At 37.9% G+C, this 24,557-nt stretch overlaps 1 protein-coding gene across 5 annotated transcripts in view; it reads left to right on the forward strand.

Annotated features, from left to right (window-relative positions):
• Positions 1–24,557, forward strand: part of DMXL1 (Dmx like 1) — a 148,637-nt gene that overhangs the window by 16,627 nt on the left and 107,453 nt on the right. For all 5 annotated transcript variants that reach the window (XM_065406803.1, XM_065406804.1, XM_065406805.1 and 2 more), the window contains exons 3-7: positions 9,331–9,408; positions 10,925–11,003; positions 11,869–12,001; positions 16,806–16,872; positions 21,192–21,367. In XM_065406803.1, the coding sequence (XP_065262875.1) occupies positions 9,331–9,408; positions 10,925–11,003; positions 11,869–12,001; positions 16,806–16,872; positions 21,192–21,367 (533 nt within the window). The remainder of the gene's footprint in view (positions 1–9,330; positions 9,409–10,924; positions 11,004–11,868; positions 12,002–16,805; positions 16,873–21,191; positions 21,368–24,557) is intronic.

Genomic DNA, 24,557 nt, shown 5'->3' on the forward strand with positions numbered 1-24,557 from the left:
ACTGGTCATTATTTACTCACATTAAATATAAGAGAACCTATTCTGAACCTACTAGTCTGTATAATTGGATGATCTTACTATTGTTACCCTTGTCCTCTCTTCCTTTTCTTTTCACCTGCTGCATTTTACCTCTATTACTAAAGCACTATTTCGGGCAGAGGCCATGTCTTCTGTGTTTGAACAGCACTTAGCGCAAGAAGGCCCTGATCTTATCTAGAGCTTTTGAATACTACCACAGTAACAAGATACTTGTATGAAAAAGAAACGGATTACATTCTTGAAATTGTCATTCATGGATGGTCTTGACATCTTGCTATGCAACATAACTTAAGTTCATTTGGCTCAAATGTTCTGCATATGTTAGTCATTTTAATCAAAATATTTAAGTATTAACCAGTCCAACCTAGAAAGTTTTAACTACATAGCCGTTGAACACTAATGTTTCCAAGCGAATAATGTGCACAAGTGGAAAGTTCCAATGTGGATTAACTGCTCACTTATGTGATGACTATGTCAAGTGATGAATCTGCTAAGCAATGATAGGCCAGGATACAGAGGGGACTAATCTGGTGCTGTCTTTTGATTGGAAGCTAATAGGGCAGCCTCAGAAAGATCTGTGGGAGGATGGCTGTTGATAAGGGTGGGAAGCAGTGAGAAGCTTCTGGTGCAACTGAGCTGGGGGTTTCCAGAGTTACTTCTATGTGGCCAGGTCTGTCTTGATTTAAGAATAACAGGTGTCATGTAAACGAACAAATTACACCAGACCTGATTCTGACTCCAATTGATCTCCAGCAATGAAATTGGTGTGCTGCAAGTAGAACGGGACAAATAATTGACTCTTTGGGTCACTTTCAGTTCCAGAAAGCTGGGGGGAAATGGTTGGGTTGAACTGAATAAAAAAAATCGCAAAAGTTCCAACAAACTGAAAAAGTTTGGGTTTTTTTTGGGTTGAACAAGACAAAGATGTGACCAAATTGGAGAATCTACAGGGGAGCAACAAAAACAGGAAATTTCGAAAACATGACCTATGGGGAAAGGCTGAAAGAATTGGGCATATTTAGTCATGAGAGGAGAAGGCTGGAGGGGCAGCCTTGGACAGGACCTAAGTCTTCAGATACGCAAAAGATTGTTTATAAAGAGGAAATGGATCAGTAGTTCTCCATGTTCACCAAGGGATTGGACAAGAAGTTATCATCTTAGAGTGCAGCAAGAGCGATTTAGATTATGTATTAGGAACAATTTTTAATGGTAAAGTTAGCTAAGCACTGGAATAGGTTACTGAGTGCCAATCTCAGACAGCATGACCATTACCAAGTGAGTCTGGAATCCCCATCATTGGTGGTTTTTGAGACCATGTTAGACAGACAACTGTCAGGGATGATCAAGGTATATTTAATCCTGTCTCAGCATATGGAGATGGACTAGACTTCCTCAGTTCCCTTCCAGCCCTACATTTCTATGATTCCCTGTCACTTGACCTTGAAATTCTTTGTTTCTGGGCATGTTTGTTTAAAGGCCTAGATTCACAAAACAGATGGAGGAGGAGGTAGTAGTGTCCTCATAACTTTAGCCCAGTGGTTCAGTAGTCACAAGGAATGTGGGACACGAGGATTCAGTTCCCACATCTGCCTGATGTGGAGCAGGGATTTGAACTTGGGCTTCCCACATCCCAGATGAGAACCCTGACCATAGCCTGGTGGTTAATCATTATCTCTCCCTGGCGTTAAGGATTTGTCAAACTATGGAAGAGTTGCTGTCCTGATAAAATGATCATATCTGTGATGTCCTCCTATATTACTTTGACTTTTTTCCAAAAGGGCTTAGACTAGGGGTCGGCAACCTTTCAGAAGTGGTGTGCCGAGTCTTCATTTATTCACTCTAATTTAAGGTTTCACGTGCCAGTAATATATTTTAATGTTTTTAGAAGGTCTCTTTCTAGAAGTCTATAATATATAACTAAACTATTGTTGTATGTAAAGTAAAAAGGTTTTTAAAATGTTTAAGAAGCTTCATTTAAAATTAAATTAAAATGCAGAGCCCCCCCGGACCGGTGGCCAGGACCCAGGCAGTGTGAGTGCCACTGAAAATCAGCTCACTTGTCCCCTTTGGCACGCGTGCCATAGGTTGTCTACCCCTGGCTTAGACAATCTGCAGACTGTGTAAGCAGAAATCTTAAATTTAAAGACATTGTGATGTCACCCCTAAATGTCTGTGTAAGCATGTGTCTTGTCACTACATTAACTTTTGCTACATGTATGTAAGTGTTCTAACTTCATAGTCTAGGCCATGGGTGGCCAAACTTAGTGACCCTCCAAGCGGCAAACGATAATCTTCAGAAGTTTGAGAGCCAGGTGCAGCAGGGTGGTGGGGCTAGGGGCTAAAAACTCTAGATGCCCATCCCCGCTGGGTAGAAATCCCTAGCTCTACCACCCCACCACAGGGCAGAAAGCCCCAAACTCCCTTCCAGTCTGGTAAGTGGAGAATGGCAGGGGTGGGGGGTTCCGTCACCCACACTTCAACTATAAAAGAGCTGCATGCGCGCTTTGGCCACCTTTGGTCTAGACCAAGGAAGTATGTATGTGGTCTTTACTGATACAGTATAATCAGTGGCACAGAAATCTTCACAAAGAATGTGGTATGATGGCCCTCAGTAGTGTATTTGTCTACTGAAGGTTTGATACATTATATATTTCTATACTTCTGAATGTGTGATTTACACACCCCCCCCCCCCCCAATTTTAATCTTTACTCTGAATTGGAGTTTCTAATGTTTTGGGCTTGTCATTTTGGTAACTGCAACCTTCTTGTTTACTCTTTTAAATCTTAAATTGATAATCTCACCTTGACTTCAGTATAATGAAGGTAATATTGTTGGATCAAAGCTATGTGTTGATACTTCATTTCTGTTTTTAGATGCTTTAAATTAGAAACGGGTTTTAGCCTTCTGTATTATGCATTCTTTTAGTTAAAGAATAAGTGTTGGTAGCCTAGTTGGGAAGAATCGACCAGTCCTTCCCTGGGAGCAGGAGCGGCGCCAGGGTTTTTGCCGCCCTAGGCAGCAGTGCTCCTTCTCTGAGCATTCAGCGGCGGGGGTCCTTCCGCTCCACGTCTTCGGGGCACTTCGGCGGTGGGTCCCGGAGCGAGTGAAGGACCCGCCGCCGAATTTCCGTCGAGGGCGTCAAAATGCCGCCCCCCAAATCCTGCCACCCTAGGTGACCGCCAGCCCTGCCTGGGAGAAGTGTTTAAGTTTTAGGACCAGGTGGTTAGCAGAGGACACAACTAGATTTGTAAACAATGCAAAATATATTGGATGTAGTCTTGTGCAGTAAGACACAATTTTAAAATGCAAAAGCAGGACTTTCCTGAAATCTAGGTGAAGCATTAACTTTTTTGCTTTAGAGACAGTTAATGAATTATAATGTTTCTTGATTTTCTCAGACTGTCTTTCTATGTTGGACATCTACATATTATATTTTAGTCTAGTGCACTAGAATCCTGTGGAGAAACTGAAATATAGCTTTTCATAGACATTAAATCTTCCCAATTCAAATTCTGAATCCTAAAGTATACTTTCAAAATCTTGGTCTTCTAACTAATGATTTGCGGCTGCTATTGCAACCTTGCAGTTGAACTGATTAAAGAGCAGCACTTTGCTAATGTGCCGATCAGTAGCTTTATGTGATATTTATCACCTGATCATACTTCACAAGATTACTCCTCACATCAAAACAAAATATGCAAATGTATCCTCCTACTGCTGGTCTCCCAGTAAAAGTAGATAAAGATAAAAGCAAATTGAGGCAACAGTACTCTTAGCTTTGATTTGCAGAATTCAATATAACTAATGAAATAATAAATTATCAAAAGTAAGTGTTAGACTCATTGACTTTAAGATCAGAAGGGACCATCGTTATCATCTAGTCTGACCTCCTGCACATTGCTGGCCACGGAACCTTACCCATTCCTGAAATAGACCTCTAACCTCTGGCTGAGTTACTGAAGTCCTCAAATCATGGTTTAAAGACTTCAAGTTACAGAGAATTCACCATTTACACTATTTTAAACTGGCAAGTGACCCGTGACCCATGCTACAGAAGAAGACGAAACACACACACTGGGCCCTCTGCCAGTCTGATCTGGGGGAAAGTTCCTTCCCGACCCCAAATACAGCAGTCAGTTAGACCCTGAGCATATGGACAAGACCTGCCAGACAGATGCTTGGGAAAGAATTCTCTGAAGTAACTCAGATCCCTCCTCATCTAGAGTCCTGTCTCCAGCAGTTGGGAATTTTTGCTACTGACAGTTGCTGATGGGCTACATGACATTGTAGGCAGTCCCACCCTATCATCCCCTCCATAAAATTATCAAGCTCAGATTTGAAGCCAGTTACGCTTTTTGCCCCCACTGCTCACGTGGAAGGCTGTTCCAGAATTTCACTCCTTGGAAGGTTTATCAGAATCCCCTCATATTTGGGTTTTTTTTTTTTTCCCTTAAAGCTCCAGCAATCATGTTGTGTGACTCAGCTTTTGTTTTTTAAAAATTTATCCTGGCTGTTCAGAAACTAGAAGGCAACCTTCCTCACCCCCAATCCCTCCAATTTTATTATTTAAAAATGTGAGGATTTAAAGTCAATTTTGTGGGAGGGGAGCACCAGGGGGTCTGAGTCACGACTTTTGAATGCTTGGCATTGGCAATATACAGAGGTATCTGCAGGCATATTTGCTTAGTCATCTTGACCAAATGGCTGACACTTTACACTAATGCTATTTTATATGCATCTGTACTGTTTGTACAGTGCTTAAAAAGTGACAAATATGACCTGTAAATAAAATTGTTAGAGGCTATTTACTGATAGAGATATATATATATATAATATTAATAATTATTCTAAATGTGCAGATTGATGTGTATATATAGACACTGTGTGACTGTTAACCAGACAGTGGATATAGTTGCATAATCACTGAAGGATGAAATGTCTTTGAACAGGAATCTCATTATCCATAGGGTTTGGTAATGCTGGGTTATTCCACTTTACCAAATCTTGATGGCAGAGCAAAAATTTTCTTTTGCAGTTCTTTCCTGCGTTGACATCGGCCTTTCAGAGCTCTTTGATGGCATGAGTGCAGATGTGTTTCTACACAGTCTTGTTCCTCTGCGCTCAGAAAAAGGATTCCATACACTCCTCATCCTGAAGTTCTGTTAATAATGTTGACTTTTTTATACGTGAAATAATTAGCATAAAAAGAGTAATGATTCCCTTGGCAAGTTAGCATTTTCTTGGTCTAGACAGGATGTTAGTTACTTTTGAATTTCAACAAAATATTATTTCCTGCAGCTAGTTGAATTGTACCAGTGTCACTCTGTGCTTCACTTATAACTTAAGTTGATCTAGACACTTCAGTCATATTCGGTGTGTTCCAATTGATAGCAGGGATGATGAATAATTGAGAAAGTTGAGATATTCCATACCTGATCCTTCTGAAGGTGAATACATTTGGAAAGCTTGAGTAAAAGTGATTCAGCTGTTTATATGCTAAGAGGGGGAAGTACTTCTTCTTTTTTTTTTTTTAATTGTTCTAGTGCATCAGAAATTTTTGGTACAAACTTTGACATTGAGCAGGGAGATGGTTCCTAGATCAGATGTGTCATTTGGTGACAATCAGTTCAGAATTGATTAGTCTAATGGTTAGAAATAGGCTTCCCACATGCATCCTATGTTTTATTTAAAATAATACTTTATTTTACTGATCCCTGCCTTATTCCATACCCATCTTCACAGAATTCCACTCAGTTCATGCATAAGAACAACGGGAATAGAATATTGAGAGATCACTTTTTCGAAAGAAAGGGTGTGTTTGTATGTAAAATCAGGATGGAGGTGAGAAGTGTATTTTTGCCTAATGGATTAAAAAATGTGACCATGAACTGGTAATTTACATTGTCATAATGCATATGCAGCCTTACTTTTTAATTTTTTCTGACTTTTGAGTTCATCTCATTGGAACCTTAATTCCTTTAACATACTTTTTGAATACAGTAAACATATGGAAGGTCAGTTCTGTCCTTGTGTGCTAAATAGCATTTAACAGCAAATCTATGGCCTTTTCAGTGATTCCCTTTGTCTCCAGAAGAAATGTGATGCTTTTGTTGCATTTTCACCGTTGCTTCTTATCTGGTTGTGGACAACAATACAACCCAGGAAGAGGGCATAGACCCCATTGTTGGGTGAGTGCAATATGGATGGCTCCTGTGAAATTCAGAGGATTAAGGTTTATGTAGAGGTACAACCAAAAGAAATGCATGCTTGGGAACAATGCAGGTTACATTGATTGTTCTAAGTCATGATTTGCTAACTTCAGTATATTAGGGAGCCCCTTACATTCCCTGTTACAGTTTTGGTTTGGGGAAAGTGGCAAGGGAGAGCAAAGCCTTTGCCTGAGGGCAGCCTCTTCTTTCTGGGTGAGTTACAGAAATGACCTAGTAGAGCTACATGGGCCTTCTTTAAAATTCATCAGTGCCTCCCCACCCAAAGTATCCTCACTATTATGATGCCAGGGGTGCAGTGAACATACATAACTTTTCTGATGGTCACACAGTAGTAGTAGTCCTTACAGTAGAACCTCAAAGATACGAACACCAGAGTTACGGACTGACCAGTCAACCAGACACCATGTGAAATCGGAAGTAATCAATCAGGCAGCAGCAGAGACAAACAAAAAAGGCAATACTGTACTGCATCTTTAAAGGTAGGCACATTTGGATTGCCTGTTCTCTCTTCCCCCCTTATCCCCCACCGCCCGCGCCATGCGTGGGGCAGCCACTTAAAGCAAGATACTATGTTATCCTAAACCACAATATTGGTTATACCAGTGTTGGGTTAAGAATTACAATTCTTAAGTTTACATCTCCATCTCAGTGTTTTACTTTGAGTTCCTGTGGAAGAAACTATTCTAATTACTCTCAGAATAGTAGATGTATTTGCAGAATCACAAAAATATGGCAATCATAAAGATTAAGTAGAAAACGTAGGGCAAATATTAGCTAGAGATGTGTTTTAAAAACATGGCTTCTTTAGGCTTTTTGCAGCTTTGACAGAATTATAGTTGGCATATTTGGGTCATGCTGACATGTAAGTTACTTGAAGAGTCTGATGCAGGCTTTTTTTTTTTTTTTTTTTAATGTGGAGGTTTTTCCTCTCAGAACTTGAACCTCTAGCTTTTGTTTAAATTTACTTGCAACTTAGGTTTGACAAAATCACATTCTGTAAAATGCTACTTCAACTGCTTTTTATACTAGATATGAAAAGATATCATATAACGTTAATGGTTTATTTGTAATCCACATTCTTATGATGATTTTACGGAAATAACTTGAGCCATAATTTTATGGACGTGGACAATTATGCTGTCTATTTAGTCTAATAAGAGGTCAGAATTAGAGTCAGTGGTAGGGTGTCTCTCGTATTTGTAGTTAGTAGTTCTTGTTTTTATGACAAGCTCTAGGTAGTGTGATGACTCTCAGCCTGAGGCTTTTAAGGGGCATTTAAGTGTTCATAGGTCTGCATGTAACTTTTCCTATATTTGTTCTGATAACTTGTCCTGGGAGAAAATAGGGTGGATGGATTTAAATCAGTGAGATTTAAATAATTAATCAGGGAATCTTGATCTAAATTTATTTTGTATTTTGCGTTTGTCCTTTATTTAGTTTGCTAAAGAAAGTTTGATAATAATTGGTTGATAACCATTAAAACATGCTGATTTGCAATTAAATATAGCCTTTATATTAAAATTGGTGCTGCCTTTTGCACATGAGGACGATTACTCTATATCTATTCACATGTTTAAGCAATTCTATAGCTTAACTCACATTTAGACAGATTCTTAATTATTTTAAATTTTTATTTAAATTGGAAAATGGTGAATTATACATTTCTTATTTACTAGTTTTTGTACTTGTGATTTACGTCAAATGTTTTGATGGAAATTTGAATGCAATTAAATACAAAAAAAGAAAAAGGCATTTTAAAGTTTTTAATTAGTTACATAAAACTACCTTAAATGTGCTTGATACATAAGAAAATTGTTTAAACAAAGGAAGTTAGTGAATTATGAACTGATTATTTGTTTCTTCAAGATTTTACAACTAGTAGATCTCATTCTCTCATACCTACTTTTTATTCATAGATTGGAAGAGGAAAACAAGCTTTCTTGCTCTTTCAACTTTTTATTTATTTATTTTGTATTACTTTTTCATTAAACTGAACTAGTCACACTGAAATGAAGAAAATATTCTCTGTGCACCTACAGCAGAAGAGGCTACTGTTGTCAAAAGCTGTTTTAGCACTTAAGCACTCTGGTTCCAGGGGCTTAACGTGTGGCTTCCTGCTTACATCAGTTCAGTGGTTTGACTTTCTTTAAAACTTGGCAGTAAATAGATGCTTCTTAACTATTTTTTAAACTTAATTTAAATGGTTTTACTAGATTAGAATAAATTCAGGTCTTAATATAAATTGGCATAATTTCAAATAGGGTTATTTATTTAAGAATCTGTATTGAATTTAAATTTAAAAAAATCTGATTTAAATAAACACAATTTTTATCTCTTTCCCCTCCTCCCCCCCTTGACTTTTATCCACCCTGGAAAATAACGGTTGAAAACATATGAGCAAATATGCTTATACGTGTGGTTAGCACCAAGACTCTCATTGGTCCCCAAATAAGGCTGTCTTTATTGTAAGCTTTATTTAGTACTCTTGATAAAAATATTAACTATTGTTTTATGCTTGTACTATATTTTGTAGCTCTATATGACTGTCTGATGATTTAAGTGGCTCTCATGCTTTCAGACACTCAGTGGCACAATGTGATATGTTAACAGTGAAAAGGCGGATTGATTGATGAAGTGCTTTTCATCCTTTCCACAGCGTATTAAAAATGGAGTCCAACAACTTTTCTTAAAGTGGTTACCTAAATTGCGTGTGGAAAAACTCTTGATACTAGATTGAAGATTCATATTAAAATTGGTATCCAATACACTTACTCTTATGGTGGTTGATCCTCAGGTCTTAACCAGAAATATAGTTGTAGGCAAACAGTTTTTTCTAGTACTTCAAGTTTCAAACTTTGCAATATGTTTTAAAGATTTTCTTATTCTGGTATGTTCCTCAAGTTCTGATCCTTGACTCAGAAGGAAATAGAGAGACAAGCTCAAGAATATAGAGGGAAATATTTTTACAAAGAATGAATGAAAATAGAATCAATAATCCACATCTCAAATTAAATTTTAAATTAATATTTTTGTTTTGTTTTATATAACTTTTTATTTTAGATTGCAGCTTCTTATGGAAACATGATTTGTATTTTTGAACCAGTTACTGTCCTGAAACAGAAGAGCAATCATCCTGCTGTAAGTGAATGAACTGTCTTAATAGAAACTTCAACTGCCTTGAAAAGTTTAAATAATTGCTATGGTTTACTTTTATTACTTGGGAGTTGCCTTTTCTGAGATACAAGATGAGATACCAGTTTAAAATTGGGATATAGGATGTTTATTGTGTGAAAAAGGGGTGGGGCACATGCTAGTTAAAATGCCACTTTATTATACCTCTTCATAACACATCAGAAGGGGATACATTGGACCAATCCATAATAAACATACATAGTAATTGTTTCATTTGTGCAGTGATTCATCTGTGCAAATCTGTGATTCGCTCTCTCTGACCCTGGCCAATACCAGAAGAAGGTGCAAAAAGCTCAAAATGGAGTACTGTAACCTGTGCACAGGGAAGTTTGCTTTTAAGCCAGCTAGTAAATGATACGTTTACACCCTGCTGCATATGGTTTTATATTGCTTGTTTTTATCCTTTTGTAATGCAGCTCTGCTTGTTCTTGCTCATGTGCATCTCAAGTTCTTTCAAAAATTCTACTAATTATTTTGCAACGCATTTTTTAGAATATATTTATTTGTAGATTTCAGAGGATTTTATAACGGTTGGTAAAAACTGTACTCTCATATTCCACATAGTGTGACTTCCTTTGGTGTAGGCAAATTTGTGGATTAGCCTTGTGTTTATCAGTTTGACGTGGATCCTAATCTTGATTCTTTTAGGTGCTGATTTATGTGATTTAGAGCAGGTTACTTAATCTCTGAATCCCCTTTTCTTAGCATACTTTACAAGAGTATTGAGTCTTACTTGAGCCTATGCAAAATGCCATGTAAGTGCAAAGTATTAAGATGATACAAGGGTACAAATACAACACAGCGAATTGAGCTTCCATCTTGTGTGCATTCCATCAGATCCATGTGGCTTATAGAGGTTGCAACACAATTTCCTATCGCCTAGGGGATTTAAGAAATCTACTTCCTGAACTATGCTTACTTTATGAAGTTTCTAAGACATACATAGTACCTATGGGTAATTCAGGAAGCTCTTTTCCAGCTGATATAGATTTCCTACACTTTGTAAAAGATGTGCATGCTTTAAAAAGTCTGGAAGGTTTTATATTTGTAGACATTCCATTTAATTACTCCATCCTCCAAATGCTTTTCAAAATTAGCCAAGGATGCTAGTTTTCCCTAAGACTAGATTAAAATAAGATTTAATGTTCTAGATAAAGCTATTAATCCATCTAATTTGTCGGAATTCTAAATTTTTAACAAATCAAGATGCAAGTGAGTCTCTCAGTTTTTAGACCCTTCGTATCTCTTCATATTTCTTGAAACAGGAAATCACAGCTGTGACTTGTATGGCCTTGACTTATCCATTCAGAGAAGTGCCAAATGTCTGTTGCCTAGTAAAACTTTGAATGCCATACAGGCATAGTATTTCAGTAATTATGTATTAAATGGGAAATCATTAAATGTGTTGTATTGTAAATATCTCACTTAAGCTAATGAAGTGTGCTAATACTTTTGATTGTAGGGGGTGTATTACCAGTGGCAGAAGTGTGGTCAAATTTTACTGGACTCTATAGCACATAATATAACATGGGATCCCACAGGTAAGACTGGAATTAACTAAAACTTCTAATTGTTTAATATCACACGTTAAGTTTGAATTCTTTTTTAGGGAGAAGAGATGATTTCCTTTTGTTATAGCAAAACACGATATATCCAGGGAATATGAGGAGAGTGTTGTGAATGCCACTTGTCACCTGCATTCTGAGACGCTAATATGTATTTTCAATGAGAGACGTGTTTTTTAATTAAAAAAAAAAAAAAAAAGTGTCTGCATCTCAGTCATATCCCAACAAACCAATGGTCTATAATGTTGTCCTATCCTTTAGAAGTGTCCAGCGTGGGCTGCTTTAAAAAAAAGTGGGATGGTGGCATTAAAAAAATGATATGAAAGAGGGACGTTTGAACACTTCATTCCTGACCGCAATTGGGGGTAGTGATAACAAGGTGTCAGGTTTGATAGCTCTTGTAATTAGATCCTCATTATTTCATATACTCTTCTTTCAAAATATTAGTATAATTAGCTGTATTATTACAGAAGTGCCTAGATGTCTTTTGTTGAACAAATGCAACCTACTTTGGAAAAAGTGTAGAACAAGTGTGCTTTTATGTATTTGGACCACAGATGTCCAAATTAAACATAAAACATGATTTAATATGTAAAAATAAATGTTGTCTTTTTTTGTAAGGTTTATCCAGTCTAACAAGGTTTTGCTGCATATGGCACCTTGTAGGATTATGCCCATTGCATTAGTTTGGTTTGTGTATAGAAAAGAAGACATTATTTGTAGTATGTTTTGGCTCTTGCCAGTGTTTGTGGTACAAATTAATTGGCCTTTTCTTCAGTATAGAAAGCTATGCCTCATAATTTGATTTGTACATGTTATAATTTTAAACTTTTTGTTGTAGGCACTCGTCTCTTGACTGGTTCCAGCTGTCTGCGGCTTTGGTCCAATGTTAATTTGGAAAAGCAATCTGAAGATGGCAATCCTGAAAGAACAGATGTTAGCTTTGGGGACTGGAGGTGTATGTGGCAATGCAAGTAAGAAGCGAGTTTACAAAAAACATGAAACCTCAATAAAAGCAAAATTGACTTTTGTTGTTGTCCATTTTTTCCACATGAATCTCTTAATGAATTACAGTGGTGTGTCATCCTGCTATGTGTGAAATTTCTGAAATATTTCTGAAGACATGAATCTGTTCAGTCCTTCAAATTATTATAGATGGGTGGTACTAAACACATTTCATTCTGCTTCCCAGATTAGTTTGGCTGCTTGAAAGTGGTGTTTTGTTTTTGTGTGTGTGTTTTTTGTGTTTTTTTTTTTTTTGAGTGTGTGTGGAGAAGATCAAAAATTGTAGTTTGCCCTACTGAAATATATTGATAAAACCAGTTATACCAGGTATCTCTCACTTCCTGCAAAAGCAAGGAAAATGTGGGAAGCGGTGAATTCAAATAGAAGTAGTACTAATGTCTGAGATCATAAAGGCTAGAAGAACAGAAATCTTAGGTAACTTACTACTATTTTGGGACTACTGGCTTACTATAATTAAGGGAATTAAGTGAAACTTGGCTCCCTATCTAGATCCTTTATAAATAAGGTTCTTCAAATGATTGTCCACATGGATTCCTCTCTTGGTTCACATCGCCATGATATTGGATGCTTTAGACCAGTAATGTGCGTTAAGGCTACACCGTAGATGTCCTCTGTCCTTCCATCTAACAGCATGAAGGGCTGAGCAGACCCAGCTGCCCCTGAGTTCCTTCTTACCATTCATGGCAGTGAGATGGAATTCCTGCAATGTCCACCTGTTCTCTGTGCACACTTTGCTAGCATTAATGTGGTGTTAATATTGTTAATTAGGTGTTAGTCTTTTCATCCATTGGCACAAAAAAACGTAAGTCATATATTTAGTTTATAGGCTAGATGATACCCCTCTCCAGCTGTGGATCTAGGAATATGTCAGTAGCTAAATCCCAGAGATTCAAAACCTGTCCCCCCTGTGAAACTTAATGTAGTTTTAACAACAGATACCACAGGTGCTGCTTTTGTCTCAGGCTCAACAGTCAAAGGGAGCTTCGGGGCGTGGTACCCACAGGTGAGGGCAGTGCATGGCGGAGCCTCCTGTCCCACCCCACCCCCAGGAGCCACCGCCAGACACACCCAAACACCTCCTGCATCCTGAACCCCCTAACCTCCAGCCGTGAGCCCCTTAACCCCCTGCCCTGAGCCCCCTCCTGCACTCTGCACCCCCTTCTGCACCCCAACCCCCTGCCCTGAGCCCCCTAATCCCCTGCCTTGAGGAACTAAAAGCCACCCTGACTAAGGACCACTGAGAGCCTGCACTTCCCTCCAGAGCTGGAGGCATCCAATTCATCAGCACATGCCATAGTCATATCTGTGGACATCAGAAGACTGGAGGTCCAACCACAATTTAAGACCTCCCTTTGAGGGTAACTTACTTAATTCTAAAACAGAGGAGACCTTCCACTTGAAGCAAGTAATACCACAGGATTGCTTCAGGCAGCATCCCCTTACCCAGGTCTGTTAGAGAGAGAGAGAGAAGCAGAGAGGTTCCATTGACATCCCTCCAGCTCTTATTCCACCGCTGTACAATCTGCATCTTTTGCCCGGTAGCAGGTTTGCTGCCAGTGTCTAGACCCTGACAAAACTGCTTATTCCAGTGCAAAAAAAGGAATTTAGAAACGTCGTTTCTCTTCCTTGTTCCTTTGCGGTCAAATTCCCTTTACTGGACTGCTGCAGCACAGAACTTGATCAATAGTTGACATTGCCTTTCTGGGAGAGGAGCTTTAGGCTTACAGTAGAGCACTTTAGAATGTGAGAATTTCCCCTCTGTCTGCTGAGCACTTAAAGTGACTTTGATTCCCAGAAATGGGAACGTATTTAACCTTCTTTCTAGAAGCTTGTGTATTAAATCTGCATTTCTTCTGGCTCCCTCACTCTATTCAGTGTAACTTAGCCCAGCTGCCATTTCAACCCATTTTTCACAGGCTTTTCTCACCAACACAGCAGTGGTCTAGCCTATACTAGCAGATCATTTATAAGGCCTTCTTTGTTCTCAGGTAATACTTCATCTGAAAATTAGAGTTAGGGTCCCAGAGAATTACCAATTCTAATTTAGAGTCTCATCTACGTGTTCTGCTGCAGACGGAAGTTTCTCCCCAAGTTTTCATGCCTCCCAGATGAGGAGTTTAGAAGTCTTACACTAAAACCTGAAGATCACTTCTATAAGGGGAAGGGATCTGTTAAATATATTTCTTAGTGTTTTTGCTGCTAGATTATTTTCAACATCACATCTTGAAATGTTTCATGGACATAAAAATAATGGATTTTAGTATGAACTAGTTTGTTATGGAAATTCTTCTTTTCTCAGAAGTGAGATTTCCTCAACACATAACGCAGTCGGGTCCCAAAGATTTTTTTATTGTAGCGTATGGAGCAGGTACTCTGTCTTTGGGAAAACACTGCAGTGTTGCTCCTTTTATAAATTTTATAGCTAAATTAGCTGAGGTTGTGCAGAACATAACAATCTGTAACTGACAATCTTATTTTTGTTCAAAGCAGTAAGGGTAGGGGGAATCAGAATTTGAGATGTTTCGCAAAGATCTTTATAATAGTGGCTTCATTCATGCCCATGTCTTTGATAATCTTGGAGAATCCATTAGAAAAATCTGAAAGATTAGTTCAAAATGGAACAACCTGCTTTCCCAGTCAAGGTACTCAGCAAGAACTCTCAACATAACAGGCAATCTTTCTGGCCATTTTCTTCTCCTGGCTCCAGGAGGTATTATTTTCAACTTTCCAGGATAGAGGTCAACCCAGATACTCCAGCAACTGAAACAGAAGGTTTAGGACTCTTTCAGACTAAGAATAAAATGAAATGTTTTCCTTTCTACTTTTGGACCAGTTCAATTGTAAAATCATTCTACATTCTTCAAAAAGTAGTCCCTCTTTTCCCCTCTCCTTTCTACTATGGCAATGAACTTGCATTTGCACAGATTTATTTTCAAATATAAGTTCTAACATCAGCACACCCTCACTGCATCATCCAGATGCTTTTTTTCAGGTTGTTTATAGTTCCTGTGAAAACAAGTGGATTCTGTTCTATTTTAGTGTGTAACAGAAATAAGATAAAACATAGAAAATACTCTCATTTTTTCAAGAAATGGCTTAATTTTTACTTTTTGTTTCATAAATCTCAAAAATGTGAGATCTGGTCACAGTAGTTCTCACTTCCTGTTATTAATTTTAATTTTATTTGGAATATAATGTATAATGGTGTCTAAGATCATGTAGGCTATTCAGGTCGCATCAAGAAAGAGGGTACTTAGGTCTGTCTTAGATTGATTCAAAACCTAAAACACAAATACCATCTCTGGAGTTTGCCTATCTTTTGAGCTCATTTTTAAGACTTATCAAGTGATCATTTTTCCTGGTTTTAAACTTCTGAAAAAACAACTTTTTTTTTTTTTTTTCTTCCAATAGTCAGCTCAGATAGTTGCATCATGACAGTGGAAGAGGGATGTCATCTTTCTGTCTTGTGTGCTTGTATCAATGTGTGTTTTACCCAGTTTCTTCAAATAACCAAAATGGTTTGGGAAATAAATCTAGACAGAACATCTGCATTGCTGACCACAGTATAAAGATGGTGACTGGTACATTATGGAAGCATCCCTTTTTTTCAGTAACTTATTTCACCACAACCCCCTCAGAAAACTTTTCAGATTTCACAGTCAGGAATCAGTCTTCAATAATGTGTATACTCTTCTGTTGGGTAACTGTCTATTAAAATTATAAACTTTCCGTAATTAAGAGTGTGCAAGAGGATTTGTGGGATTTAATATATCTAGAACATGGATATGTACCTTTGTCTAAATCAACTCCAATCTGATGGAGACATCACATAAATTCTAATGATGTCCACCCCTATTGGAGCCCACCCTAAACTGAGTACTGTTGGACGCTGAACTACTGAAATAGTGGCTTTGTTGTGTTAAAGCTTTCTGACTTGCATCACTGAGTTTTGTCTTATGATTATGCTCTGGTAGGTATTCATCACAATATAGATGAATTGATGACCAGCTTGTCACTTATAGATTTGTCATGGGTTAAGCCTTACATTTTAGATTTTTCATTTTTATAAAAATCCAAGGTTAATGGAAATTTTAATCACCTCAATATTTACAATTCCAACATCCATGCAGTAGCTGAGTGCACAAACAGTGAAAGCCTACATATTTTTCAATGGAAGTGAAGTGAAGTGCAGTGAGAGTACAACCTAATTAACTAGATTAAAAAAAAAACTTTGTTTTAATTATCAGGCTAACAGAAACAGTAATGAGGAGTACTTCAAGTAGTGTGTTAGATTTAAAAACAGAAAAAAATCAGAGTACTGCTTTAATGTAGTTCTCTGGGATGTATGGTGCAGGAAGAGAAGAAGTGCTCTTATGCGTGAGGTGGGGGTTGAGCGCATCTGGGAGAAGCAGTTTAAGGCCAAACCATCAGGATCCACCTCATCACAATCACATTGTCTCTGGCAGGAGACAGCAGGTCATCTGAACCCGATGTCTCTGCTAACCACAGCCTTCCTTTGACACTTCAGCTGTAGAAGAGTCTCCTCACAGCGCCCCATAGCTTACGCTAATAGTGCTTGAGTCTGATGATACAACTGCAGAATATGAAACTAAACCTAAAATACAAAGAATTTTTCATAAAATATCAAAGAAATAACTCTGTATTCTGTGCTTCTGAATTTTTTTTACCTTATTTATGTTGCTACATTTTTGAATTATCAAATTAATGTTTTTTTAATTCTTTATTTTACAGAACTGCTTCCCAAGTTTATCTAATGAAATTTTCACCGGATGGGGAATTCTTTGCTACTGCAGGAAAGGTAAATAACTTTGGTATGACAGAATTATGTTTCTTTAGAAAGGTTATGAAATAATGCAGAACTTGACTGCATCCGTTTTTTGAAAAACAGGAGAATACTTGTTTTTTTCTTTTTTTATAATTCAGAATGTCTGTAGCTTCCAAAAATTCTTTTATGCATCTCCTAATGCTGTTTAGTGACCGCTTTGAGTAATTGGGAGGGCTAAAATTCAGACAGGAAACCCTACAGATTTAGGTCTAGCAGAGTACTACCTTTGTTTCTTTCTGTTTTGAGTAGACAGTAGTTCAGTGCCAAAACATAAGACATTAGGAAGTGAACAGTCTGTACCAGAGGAGTAGGCCCATGAAATGAAAATTGGATGTGCTTCCTTACTAAAAAGTAAAGGGAAATATTGGAGGTTTTTCTTAATGTTTAAAAATACATTTTCGAAGAGAAGCTGATATGCTAACATGAGTGACGCCACCTGTTAAGCAATCTGTTGCACAAAAAGTATCTCTTTATCCCATTAAAATATAGACTCTCTGGAAGTTGGCTGAGCAATCAGACTGGCTGAAACTTTTGAGTGTTTGACATGTAAGCATTAAATCTTAAGGTTTTTAAATAAGCCTGCATGGAAACTTATGCCTCCATGATCAGTGTCTTCTAATAGGTACCCATGTTAGTGTCAAATGTCTGTGGCAGCTTACAAATTTAGCTTTGAAAACTTGGTAGTGAACAAGTTCCAGCTACTAAAGCACTGATTCGTTGCAGCAGCTTGGGAATGGTATTCAAGGCGAAACCACCACCATGTTGTCCCATCTCTAACAGTGCTAACCAGATGATCTGCCAACTTCTACTTCTAGAAAAGCTATTTAATTTTCCTTACTCAGTCCTCAAAAGAGAATACAAAACTTAGTGCTGTGGAATCAGGGAGAAGGGAACTCAAGGTGGTATGATGGGTGCCCTGGAAAACAGTATTGTTTGTCCATGTTGGAGCCTGCAGTGTCTGTGGAGAGTGTGTACATAGGCTATCTATTGATGCTATTAATGCTATCATTCTTGTTCGAAGGGGACTTAAATACTGACATGACATCACAAGAAGGTCCTGTCAGAATGTTCTTGAACCATGTCCAGAGCCATATTCTGAGAATTGATAATATTGGAAATCAGTTGCTCAAAATATCTTATAATGAAGATCATACAACATTAAGGTTATGGATAAAAAGTTTCTGAAGTCAGGAAATGAAACAAGGCTCCCATATTATGTGTATGGTTGGTAGTAAATTGACTCAGTTTGCTTGACTTCAGTAATACAGCTGTTCCCATAAATGATTGCCAATACCAAAGTGTAACATTTGTAGTATATTCTTGCATAATAGGCAGACATTTTTACAGCTAAAAATAGTTCCCTAAAGCATGTTGCAATCCTTAAGACGTACTAGTTGATTTACTGGGATAAAAGCTTTTGATGTACAAATTGTGACCAAAAGAAATCAATTTATAATGTCACATTGCAAATTCAAAAAACAAAAGGGAAAAAGCCAGTTTGTCATGTTGTTAAAGCAATATGAGGAGAATAATATTGGAAACTAGACCGTAACTAACCTAGTTCTATATGTAAGTGCAGAATCTTCTAAATCTTAATCTTTTTTTATTTTCTTTTATCTCTGGCTTAGTTACACTGGAGAAGATCTCAAACAGGAGAACTGGGTCATTGCAGATTGTTTGATTCCTTCTTTCTCATACAAGATGCTGATCAGGGAGGTTATTTGATGCTAGAAATGCCTAGTGTGCACAAAATGTTTCAGTGGCAGCTGAATCCTTAAGGAACTGCTTACTGATGACTTTCATATTCAGTTTTTGGATTATCTTAGTTTATTTTAGATCAGCCCATAATGTTAAATGTGTGTGTGTTCTCATGCATAAAATGAAATGTCCTTTTGGTGGCACAGGTTCTGGAGGCAGGTATTTTCCCCCACACTGTGGGCTTAATTATGAGTATCTTATCATGTCATTAATTTACCTTTGCCTTATATTCCTGGTGTTCAAAATAGAGGTCCTTTTGGTCATTTTTTCTGTGAAATAAGCTGATAAAAATGCAACCACTCAGTCACTGCAATAATGTGGCTCCAAATCTGGGATAGTTCCGGTGAGTGAGACTCTCTGACTGTTAGAGCGGAGAAGGATCTTGTCTTTCATGGACATAGTGGTCCATGTACTGTAGCTTTGTTTGAGTCTCTTGAGGTTTTTCCATCACCAGCATTTCCTTTCTCTTGCTTTGGCTTTTCTTTCATAGATCATCTGAGAATAAGTGATCTATAGGGATGAGGAGAGGGTTCTTTACTGCCACCATGTCAGTGTGATCATAATGGACTTGCTTGTTAGAAACCTAGAACATTGACATTTTGGCTGGGTTGTTTTTTTTTTCATTGGGATGTTCCCAAGATTAACTGGGCCCTTGAGTCTTCACTGTATGGAAGGTGTTGTCTGACCAAGATATGGTACAGTTCTTGAGCCCTTTGTTTGTGACTAGGCCGAAGATCCTGTCTAGGGTAATACTCTACTCTATAGGCATAGTTAGAGACAATCTGGAGAACTGGACAGTAGATGTGCCTAAATTTCTTCATTATCCTGAATGTCTTAGGTGTTTGTGTAGTTTTCTCAAGTCAGTGGCCTGGATTCTCCTGTTTACACAGCTGTAAGTCAGAATTAACTCCGCTGAAGTTGATGGAATTGCACAAGTTGAAATCATGACAGAATATCTCAGCAGCTCCTCCAGGAATTCCATGCTGTTAGGATGTTCAGACAACCAAGAGGAGGTGGGGATTTGACACGAGCAAGACAGACTAAGGCCAAGTCTACTCTATGACTTAGGTCACTATGGGGTGTGACTAAGCCACCCTCTTGAGTGATGTAAGTTATACCACCCTAAGCGCCAGTGTGAACAGCGCTACGTTGGTGGGAGAACTTCTTCTGCTGACATAGCTACCACCTCTTGCGGAGGTGGATTTATTATGCCTATGGGAGAGCTCTCTCCTGTCAGCATAGAGTATCTTCACTAGATGTACTATAGCGGTGCAGCTTCACTGATGTAGCGCGTCTAGTGTAGAGTACCCCTAAAAGGGAATTCTCTCACCATCTAGGACAGAATCTAGGATTTCTATAGCACCATTTGGTCTTTGAAAAGTTTTTTATATTGGGCAGACAAGGAAGGCCTGAAGCTTACTGAGTTACTTGAATTCACTGCCACCAGACAAATGATACTCTATGTAAAAAGCCTTGTCAGGCGATATTCGGGGCTTTCAAATGCATCAACTTAATATCATCTAGAATCTGTGGGAACTAGTTGAAAATTTTCAGCTGAAATTTCCCAAAGTGTGTGGTGATGTAAATCACCTATTTGAATTTGTGAGCGAGAACTATTGATTTTTACATCAATTTAAATCTGGTTTTACATTTGAACTTTTTATTTACCAACAAGGTTGACTTTTAGTGGTTGGTATAACTGAGTACTTGACAGCTAGGAGAATACACTATGTCTATACATATTTATTTAAACAATTATGTAAAATTTACATTTATTTATATTCTGTATTTTTATATTATTGTGTTAGAAAATGGTGATTGATGCACTTATTTACTAGATCAACTTTTTATTTGTAATTAATGTCAGGCTGCATTTGGAGATTTGCAATTCTATTAAAAATGCACAAAATATTAAAAAACCTTTGTTTATTAGCTAAATAAACCTTAAATGTGCTGGATATATAAGAAAAAAATTATCAAAATGTTATGTTTGAAACTGATTTAATAAACAGAAGAAGCACTATTTGTAGTTAGTGAATTGAACTGGTTACCATTTCCTCCAGATTTTAGAACTAGTAGATCTGATCCTCCCCCTTCATTTTTATTTGTACATTGAAAGAGAGAAACAATTTTTTCTGCTTTTTCAACTCCCAATTGGTTTTTCAACTTTTTATGAACATGTAATTGAACTAAACTAGTGGAATAAACTGAAAGGAAGAAAATACTCTCTACACCTGCATAAGACTTTACTGCTGTCAAAAGCTTGTTTAGCACTTCAACAGACTCTGGTTCAGGTGCTTAGCCAGTGACTTCTACCAGTTCAGTGGTTGGACTTTCTTTGAAACTTCAGCAGCAGATATACTGATTGAATATTATATTTTTTATTTAATTCAAATTATTTTAATAAGTTGTCATTTAAAATTTAATTTAAATAGGTTTAACAGGATTTAATTTAAATTTAAAAAACCCAGTTTTATTCACCCTGGAATTTCTACTAGGATAAACTTTCTTTTGTTTTCCTACTTTCTGCTCAGGACGACTGTCTTGTAAAAGTGTGGTATAATACCGATAGTTGGCGATCAGCAGTAACACCTCAAAGTTCAAGTCCACAAAAACAAGCACAAGATGTTGATTTTTCATTTGTTTACTTGGCCCATCCTCGATCTGTAAATGGATTTTCATGGAGGAAGACAAGCAAATACATGCCACGGTCAGTAGCTTAACTGCTTGATATCTGTAAATTGTTGTTCATTACCTGATAAACTTTCCTTCCAACGTTTGTAATAGGCTTCTTTTTTAAAACTACCCGAGCTGCTCTTCTCTGGAGACCTTGGTTTAAATCCAGTTTCCTACTGTGCTAATTCAACAATACTAAATTGTGGCTGCTCTGCTACTTCTGTATTTACCATGAGCTGCCTCACGCACCTCACGTTTATACTGTACATTCTGTCAAGGTTCTTTTATGCCCTGTTTACCACAGTTTGAGCACTTCCTATGAGTAAAAAGTTATTTCCTACCACCCTGCCGGCAAAAGGCAGACTTGTATTTTTTAATTTTTTTTTTAAGATGTGAGGGTGGGAAACCCCTGGGTGAAGAGAGAGAGGTTTTGCATTTAGCTCAGGACAGGAATCTCATCTTTTGGTCCAGATGCTAACAAAATTATATTCCTACTTAGGTCTTAACAAGCAGACCTGGCGAATGTTCTGACTTCTGCAGTACAGTGTGTATCCAACAGTAATTAAGCACTCTATCTAAATAGCCATTTGTGCATTTTATTATTGCACCTCCTCTCTTTATGGTCTTCCAGAATCTGATTATAACAAAACTCACATTTGTGCATGGCTTCTTGCTCATATATGCAAATGCTGTTACCTCATTGTGGTGTGAAAGATCTCCACTGGTTCTCCGTTTACTTGAGGATCCAGTACAAAATCAAAATCCTGTCCCGAAGACCCAACATATCATGGTGACAGGCATGATAGGACCTAAATAAAATGGTCATTCACACTGAATCCCAGTTTCCTTCTGTCTGTATCATACAGTATGCATTTTAATATACCTAAATGTAAATGGATACATTTAGGAACAAAGAATGTAGAATTACAGGATGGGAGACTATCCTGTTTAGGAGTGACTCTGGCAAAGATTTGAGGGTTGTGGTGGATAATTAGGGCCCTATGAAATGTTTAATTTTGCATTTTCTGATTTATTTTCTGATTTCATTTGTTTCCATTTAAAAAAAAATGAATTCCATCTTTATGGTTTTTTAATAAAAATTGTTTGATTCATTAACAACAATTAAGTAGCCTTACTATAAATGCATTAAAATGTTCAGAATTGGATTGCAATGGAAAAAACTGATTTTACAAAAAAACCCAGAACACCCTGCAGATATTCAGTATACGGTTAAAGTAACACATTTTAAATCACTTTTTAAAGTAGCACTCTGTAATATGACAAAACTGACATGGATGAACAGTAACACAAGAAGTCCACAGAGATGGGGGGGGAAGGGGGCAGGGAGTGTGTGTGTCAGCATGCTGTGTCTCTAAGCAAAGCACTCACCAGCCTGAATACTTGTTCAGCTAGCAGCTGGCAGCAACCACTCCTGAACCAGAGGCTGGTGCACAGACAGGCACTCCCCTGTCCTCCACCCCAGCTCAGCAGAGACCGGGTACACCGGCAGGGGAAGGAGGGACACCCTGACATCAGTCCACCTCCCTTCGGCTCTGGACAGCAGATCAGGAGGCTCCTGATCCAGAGCAGCTTGACTCTCTTATGTGCGGCTCCATGTAGCACAGCCATGCAGCCTGCCCTGCCTGCTGCTGCTGCTCTCTTAGTGCTGGGGAGAGCAGGATTCCGCATTAATGTTTTGATTCTGTCCATGCTCTCATTAACACAGATTTCATAGAGCCCTAGATAATCAGATGAACATGAGCTCCCAGTGTGATAATATGACTGAAAGAGCTAATGCGATCCTGGGATGCATAAAGGGGGGAATATCACATAGGAGTAGAGGTTATTTTACATCTATGTTGGTCACATGTGTGATCGTTGCTAGAATATTTTGTCCAGTTCTGGTGTCCACAATTGAAGAAGGATGTTGATAAATTGGAGAGGGTGCAGAGAAGAGCCACACAAATTATTAAAGTGTTAGAAAACATGCCTTAGACTCGATGAGCTCAATGAAGGGACAGTAAAGGGATGAGTTGATTACAGTTTAAGTTTCCACATGGGGGAACAAGTAGTTAATAAGCTCTTCTTTTTAGTAAAGAAAGGTAAAACACAATCCAATGGCTGGAAGCTGAAAGTAAATAAATTGAGACTGGAAATAAGGTGTACATTTTTAATGGTGAGAGTAATTAACTATTGGAACAATTTACCAAGGTTTATGATGGATTCTCCATCACTGTCAATTTTTAAATCAAGAGCGGTTGTTTTTCTAAAACATATGCTTTAGGAATTATTTGGGATAGATCCTGTGGCCTGTGTTGTACGATATGTCTGTCTAATTACTGAGTGAGCAGATTACTGACCTGTATGGAGCAGCACTTCTATCTTGGTTACATGATCTCTCCAAAGCATTCCTGGGATGCTTTTTAAACAACACTGGTGGGAGGCTTTCAGCCTCCTGTTGTGTATTTCTACCATCTAACATGTTTCCAAGTTGTATAATCTCACTTTAGCATGTAGATTTATCTTCTTACTCTTCTTGATGTTTGGCAAATGGGAAAATGATCTACGGGCTTTGCCAGTTCTTGCCTTTACTACTTCAGTGAGCTGGTTATTAACAGATAGTGTACTTCCAAGGTAAACAAAGTCATGGACTCTCTTGCTCATCAATCACACGTCCACTGGTGTTGACATCATTTTCTTCTATCACTATGGGCTTGGTATTCTGCATACTGATATAAAGTCCCACTTTAGCACCTTCTGCTTTTATGTTCACAAATAGTCTTTTCATTCAATCCAAGCTGGTCTCCAATATGACTATATTATCTGCAAAATATAAGTCTTACAGCTTCTCCTGCCCAAACAATACTAGTGTCTTCAGCAGAAGCTACTGTCCTTCTCATCATAAAATCTGTGACAATGCAGAAAAGATGTGGGGATAGTAAGCGGCCCTGCCTTATGCCAGGAACAATCTTAAACCATTCTGTCTCTCCAGTGTCTGTCCTGATACAGCACACAGACTTGTCATACAAAGCATTTATTAAATTAACAATCTTTGCTGTCATCTGCTAATTGGCTTTCTTTGAATCCTCTCTAAGTCAGTTATCAGTGAGTGCAACTGCAGCAGCCTAAGGCCCTTCACAACTGTGCGCTCCTTACTTATTCTGTATGTTATGTTGCCCCCCACTTCCTGTGCTCTAAGAATGTCAGCCTTGACTGCCCACTTG

The sequence above is a fragment of the Emys orbicularis genome, chromosome 6 (genome assembly GCF_028017835.1).
Source record: "Emys orbicularis isolate rEmyOrb1 chromosome 6, rEmyOrb1.hap1, whole genome shotgun sequence".
Taxonomy (NCBI): domain Eukaryota; kingdom Metazoa; phylum Chordata; order Testudines; family Emydidae; genus Emys; species Emys orbicularis.